This window comes from Chlorocebus sabaeus, chromosome 12 (genome assembly GCF_047675955.1).
Source record: "Chlorocebus sabaeus isolate Y175 chromosome 12, mChlSab1.0.hap1, whole genome shotgun sequence".
Lineage (NCBI taxonomy): Eukaryota > Metazoa > Chordata > Mammalia > Primates > Cercopithecidae > Chlorocebus > Chlorocebus sabaeus.
In genome coordinates, this window is record NC_132915.1 from 92,575,800 (window position 1) to 92,582,971 (window position 7,172).

A 7,172-nucleotide genomic window follows, 5' to 3' on the forward strand; every position below is an offset into this window, starting at 1 on the left:
TTAAAAAAATAACAACTGTTGCTTGAAGAACAGTCATTTGAGGAATACTATTCTTTATATGCTTTTGTTTGAAAACGCCACCTCTCATCTGAAATTTAACAATGGCTGGTGAAGTCAAGTCTCCTAATGGTTGCTGTGCCATGATTGATGGCTTAGAATACTTGCCACGTTAACTTTTAGGGGTAGTAACTTGACTGAAACACCTTTCTCCACAGCCTAGTCCTCAGTCCCACAGGGGCAAGATTTCTGTTTTGTTATTGAACCGAGAAATGCTGACTCTCAGTAACATTTGCTTCAATACTTTTTTTTGGTTTTCTTACATAACATATAAAGAAAAATACGAGAAGCAGGTTAAATTTTGCACTTTCTGAAATAAAACATATATATGTGTGTATATATATATGTTTGTATATTATATATGTATTCTTTAAGTTCTGGGGTACATGTGCAGGATGTGCAGATTTCTTATATAGGTAAACCTGTGCCATAGTGGTTTGCTGCACCTATCATCCCATCGCCTAGGCATTAAGCCCAGAATGCATTATATATTTTTTCTGATGCTCTTCCTCCCCCCAGACTCCCAATAGGCCCCAGTGTGTGTTGTTCCTCTCCCTGTGTCTATGTTAAAATGTACATCTTTTAATATGACTGCTAAAAATGATAATTTCAAAGTCTCTAATATTCTCAAGCATCCTTCATCTCCATCAGAGGGTGAAGGAGTATGAGCTCTGAGAACCAGAGCAGTGTGTCCGAGTTCCTCCTCCTGGGCCTCCCCATCCGGCCAGAGCAGGAGGCCATGTTCTTCGCCCTGTTCCTGACCACAGTGCTGTACCCGAACAAGGTGCTGGGGAACCTGCTCATCATTCTGCTCATCTGGCTGGACTCTAACCTTCACACCCCTATGTATTTCTTTCTTAGCCACTTGGCCCTCACTGACGTCTCCTTTTCATCTGTCACTGTCCCTAAGATGCTGATGGACATGTGGACTAAGTACAAATCGATCCTTTATGAGGAATGCATTTCTCAGATGTATTTTTAAATATTTTTTACTGACCTGGACAGCTTCCTTATTACATCAATGGCGTATGACCAATATGCTGCCATATGTCACCCTCTCCATTACACTGCCATCATGAGGGAAAAGCTCTGTGTCTTCTTAGTGGCTGTATCTTGGATTCTGTCTTGTGCCAGCTCCCTCTCTCACACCCTTCTCCTGACTCAGCTGCCTTTCTGTGCTGCGAACACCATCCCCCACATCTTCTGTGACCTTGCTGCCCTGCTCAAGCTGTCCTGGTCAGATATCTTCCTCAATGAGCTGATCATGTTCACAGTAGGGGTGGTGGTCATTACCCTGCCATTCATGTGTATCCTGGTATCATATGGCTACATTGGGGCCACCATCCTGAGGGTCCCTTCAACCAAAGGGATCCACAAAGCATTGTCCACACATGCCTCCCGTCTCTCTGTGGTTTCTCTCTATTATGGGTCAATATTTGGCCAGTAACATTTCCCAACTGTAAGCAGTTCTATTGACAAGGATGTTACTGTGGCTCTCATGTACATGGTGGTCACACCCAAGTTGAACCCCTTTATCTACAGCCTTAGGAACAGGGACGTGAAAGAGGCCCTTGGGAAGCTCTTCAGTAGAGCAACATTTTTCTCTTGGTGATATCTGACTTTTTAAAAAATTAGAATCTCATTTTGGTTTACTTCATATATTTGATTTTCCATTTGAATATGTCTCAGAACCTTTTATGTCCTGAAGCCCTAAGACAAATGTTAACATGTTGAATGTAATTGGTAAATATTTGTTGACCAGAATTCCATTCTCTTATTAACAATGTTATTCTTTACAAATAGTTTTTGAGCAGTGAATGACAAATTAATTTTATTATTTATTTCTGCAACTTGGAGAAGGGACATAATACAATAATATACAGGTTTCTTATCCCTTACTTGAGAAGATGTTTGGAGACATACATACTTTTGGCCCATAACCCCAGGCTTTAACACAACATAGAACTGAAAGAATTAGCTGTATTATTTTACTATTCTCTATAATGTAGACTGAGTGGGATCATTAGTAAGTAGTGCTTCATACCAGTCTCCTTGGAAATATAACCAAATTCGAGTGCTAATTCTTGGAAAGCATCATTTTCCTAAAAATGCCACTCCAGATTCAGCACTGACTCAGGATAGCCCTGTCTTCCAAATGAAGAATGAAAAGCAACGCTTCCCAAATGTTATGGTACATGAGAATTCCTGGAAAGATTGTCAAAACTCAAATTCCTTGGATCTACCACTACAAATTATGATTTAGTAGAATTTTGGGTGAGGTCTAAGAATTTGCGTTCCTAACAAGCTGCCACGTGAAACGATGCTGTAGAATGTTCACTAAATCTTGGAAGTTGAGGGACGCACATTTATAACACCTCACCTGAATTCTGGTAGTAGATGGAGTAAAACAAGAGACAGCTTATTTCAGTAATAGAGAAATCAGTGATTCGTGTTGATATTTTTGTATTAACTCTGACTGTGGTAAATTCCTCTCCCCAATCTCTAATATAGGAGGATGTCTCCTGTATCAGCTATCAGCTTTTCTTATCTCTTTTATATCTAACATAGAAATACCCAGCTACTCCATATCATGGTTTGTATCATCATGCCAACCTATATATGTAATGAAAATGAAGCCAAAGTTTGGAAAAAAATTACATCTCATGTCCATCTGTGTCTTGTTTCCATTAAGCCTGGTGGAATTTCAGTGTGCCATGTAACTTTCCTGATGTCACTCAAATTTCACACATGATGCACATTAAATTGTATATTGGTTAGAAAGCACTAGATGATTTCAGAAAAACTATAACCCCACAAAGGGGACACGAGTTCTTGGCAGAATATTGAACAGTTTTATGTTAAATGATGTCATTCATTTATAAATGCTCACTGAGTTTGCCAGGCTTTTTGACATATCCCATAAAATAGCATTTGTTGTGGATCCAATCCACATTATTGTCATTTTTACCCCAGTCTTTATATCCCCTCTTTTTCTCACATTGGCTCTATGCAAAATGCAATATGTTTACTCAATTTTATACATAAAGATAAGGCTAATTACTATGTAAGCAGTAACTGGGATGGCATTGGTGATGGCTTAAACAGTAGTCTGAGATACGAAGATAGAAATTCTTGTCCTTTTTGAAGGAGTTTGATATTTGATCTATGTGTGGAATATTGTAGTAGCAACTTCCCTGTTATTCAGCTAATTTCATTCCATAATCTTTCACCTAGGCTTGGGTGGGAGAAAACAATCTGGCATTGTTGCCTGTCTTTCCACAGAGTTCACCCTGAACTTCCATTGTTCATGTATTTTCACAAGCATTTTTTAAAAAAATTTACTTTAAGTTCTGGGATACATGTGCTGAACGTGCAGGTTTGTTACATCGGTATACGTGTACCATGGTGGTTTGCTGCACGTATCAACCTGTCATTTGGTTTTAAGCCCCGCATGTATTAGGTGTGTGTCCCAATGGTCTCCCTCCCCTTGCCCTCCACCACCTGACAGGTCCCAGTGTGTGATGTTCCCTCTCTGGGTCCATGATTCTCATCATTCAACTCCCACTTATGATTCACAACCATTTTCACAGTTGTTTCTCCTCTTTTCAAAAGGGCAAGCCACAGACACTGAGGAATTAAGAGTGCAGCACATTAAAACTGATGCTTTTGAAGATATTAACATAGCCTTAATCAGACAACTCACAGAAGAGATGGTTTCAAGGCATTTCATAGTCTTTAATAAAATTTAACAGTGAATAAAATAAAAAATCTTAAGTAGATATGTACTTATTGATATGCATAGAAATAGAAGTGAAAAGATGGTGACAAATTATCACAGAAAATGAAAGCTATAAAGTACTATAAAATAAATTCATTACATAAACAGACATGTTTATGAATAAAAGTCATTTTATTTTTTTTTAAATTTCAACTTTTGTTTGACATTCGTGGGGTGCATGTCCGGGTATATTGCATGGGTATATTACGTGATGCTGAGGTTTGAGCTAAAAATGATATCATCACCCAGACAGTGAGCGTAGTACCCAATAGTTGGTTTTTCAATCTTTCTCTAGTAGTCCCCAGTGTCTATTGCTCCCATCCTGTCCACGTGTACCTAATGTTTAGCTGCCACTTATAAGTGAGAACATGCAGTATTTGTTTTCTGTTTCTGTGTTAATTTGCTTAGGATAATGGCCTCCAGTTGCTTCCATGTTGCTGCAAAGGACATGATTTCATCCTTTTTGATGGCTTCATAGTATTCCATGGTGTACTACATTTTCTTGATCTCGTCCACCATTGATACACACCTAAGTTGATTCCATGTCTTTGCTATTATGAATAATGAAAATGCCCTCTTAGAAGGATAAAAAATGAATCATGAAAGGGTGAGATACTTTGACTTTCTCCTTTGTTTTCATGTTTATATTATTTGTATTTCCATCATGAAGAAGAATTAGTTTTATAAGCAGCAAAACAAAAGAGAATTTTCTTTTGAGAGAAAAGTCTCTATAGACATCTCAACCTAACACCTAACTAGGGGAAACCAGAATCTGGCAGGAGAGGTCTTTCCCCATCTCCTTTTGAACTTAAATTCACAGGGCCTGACATTCTTCCTAAGGACAGAGGTTCCTTCAAGTCTGCCCTTAGAGCCACTTACCTCAGGATTACCTGGCTCCAGGTCTCATGAATGAATATCTCTGCAGGTGGAGCTTGGACCTGATCTTTAACAAACTCCCCAGGTGATTTTGATGAACATCAAAGTTTGGAGACCACTGCCCGATGGCATCTGTCTTGGGGAGAGTAGGAGGGAAACTGAGCAATTAATGCATGTTTAATGCAAGTCTCTAACCATGAGCTTGGTGCCCTGTCACCTTGAGTCCTCTCCCTTGTGGGTAGAATAGAGTTGTTACCTCTCCATTTCTGAAGCCTGTAAATTGAGAATAGTAAGCTCCAGGTTCATGACTTTTTTTTCTCCAATGTCAGTGAGGTTTAGGACCACAGAATTTGGAGGCTAACTCTGGTCCCTTGGTCTCCTAGAAAGAAGCTGAGAAACCAGTCCATATTCCCAGAAATGACTTGAACATAGAGTTCAGAGCAGGACTGGTATCCTTCTCCAGTAGCAGGTGTGTGTGTGTGTGTGTGTGTGTGTGTGTGTATACAGTTGCTCAGCATTTCTCTGTACTCTTGCTGAAGTCATTTTTTATTCCCAGTTCCAAAAGACAGGGATGCAACATTCACCACTGGCCAATAACTCTCATGTCTTTAACCCCAGCTTGTGGGGAGATGAGGGATAGAGCCAGCTGGCTACATAAATTGATGGGCATATCCTCAAAATTCAAGCTAGGGGTCTCATCTCATCATTCATGTTCTAGATATTAGAATGTTGGCTTATTTACTGCATGCAGTGTTAGAGAGCCCTCTCTTTCCAAAGTCATTTCCTTCCCTTTAGACAGCACAGTTACTTTCTGAAAGTATGTTTGAAGGACACGTTTAGCTAGAGAGCTTTTGGTCCTTTCTTCCTTCATGTAGCATCCATATTGCATCTGCTTGATATTAGAATCTGCTTGATAATTTCCTGTCTGTTATCTCTAGTGTATTCTTAAACCTTCATCAAAGGCAGCAAACTTTGAGCCCAGGCGACATCTCCTACCCCAATTACTTTTGCCTGGTTTGCACTGAAGATAAGACACTGAGTTTCTTCCCTAGAGGTCTTTGCACTTTATTTTAATGGAAACAATGTCATCTCGTATATGACACCTTCTATTGATGAGGTGTTTTTATTGACCTTACCTTATTTAATTTTTGCTATAATTCAAGGATTATGTTCACAATTCTAGAGAGGAAAAACTGAGGCTCCTAAGATGTGCACTACCTTGCCCAAAGACATAGAACTTTGCTTGAACCCGTTCTGTCTGACTTCAAAACCCATGCTTTGTCTTCTATAATACACAACCTCACTGTCAAGGGAATATCAGTTATCAGCAAGCAGTCATTGAGGTTTTAGTGATCAGGAGGCTGAATGTGGTGGAGTGGAGTCCGTACATGGTCTTTACACAGAATTTATGCAGTTAGAAATAGGCATGGTTGAATTGGATTCAGGGGACTTTATATTAAAGTCTTAAATCCCATGGATTAAATAGACTTACAAGTTCAGGAAGGAGTCATCCAATTGATATAGCTTGAGAGAAACTGGAAGAGACTGGAGAAGGAGAGGGAGAAGTCCAGAATAGTGAGATATCTGAGCCATCATTCTCTAGGGTGTGGTTGGATGCTGCCTTTCTGCCCAACTTCATTATTGCTGTTTCTGGCTTTTGCCTGCATCAGGTCATGGTCTCATGATGCAGTGACCTTGTTGTGCCTCAACTCTGCCAGTATCTGCCTGTTGAAAGGAGTGGGCAATCAGGAGGGAGAAATGAGGGAGACTCAGGAAATGGCAGGTGAGAAACTAATATGAGTTGCTGCAGATTATATGCAGTCACGCTTCACAAATGTTATCTTCTTAATATTCACAATATTCTCATGACTTAGGCTTGTTGTCTTATCTCCAGATTAGAGATGAGAAAACTGAGGCTCAAGCCAATTGGGTCACTTCCCCAGAACTTGCAAATGTGAAGTGATGTTGGCAGGACTTGAATCTAGGGCTAATTGCAATGCTTTTATCAGTACAACATACTACCCTCAGATACTAGGCTCTATCCTTAAGGTCACAGCCCCAGGGGGCCTCGAAATGCTGGAGTGAGCAGGTACAGGCAGGGAACCTGGGCCAGGCATTCTTGCCCGTCTTCTCTACGGGTCCATTCAGAACTCTGTTATGTTGACTGCTTTTTGGTAAATTTCAAAGGAAGGATGGTATTCCCATATGAAATAGGAGTATGCTCAACTCACCAGCTTAAAGAAGCAAAGACTTTTAAGCGTATCCTTAACTTGTGTATAGCTCTTCTGAATTTTTCTCCCAGTTAAGAACTGTTATAATGACATCCTAACATTTTCTATTTACTTAGTGTATGTAGGTATATATATGAGGCATTTGGCATTGATTTTTGACTTAAAGGGAACTTTTCAATTAAGGTACAATGGAATTATAAACTCATTCCTACTTGCCTTGCAGGATTTGG

At 39.7% G+C, this 7,172-nt stretch overlaps 1 protein-coding gene across 1 annotated transcript; it reads left to right on the forward strand.

The window, feature by feature from the left end:
- Positions 1-721: 721 nt before the first annotated feature.
- On the forward strand, positions 722-1,669 carry LOC103218887 (olfactory receptor 1J2). Its single transcript, XM_007968157.3, is given in 1 exon segment — positions 722-1,669. A coding segment is annotated over 1 exon segment (948 nt).
- Positions 1,670-7,172: the final 5,503 nt, after the last annotated feature.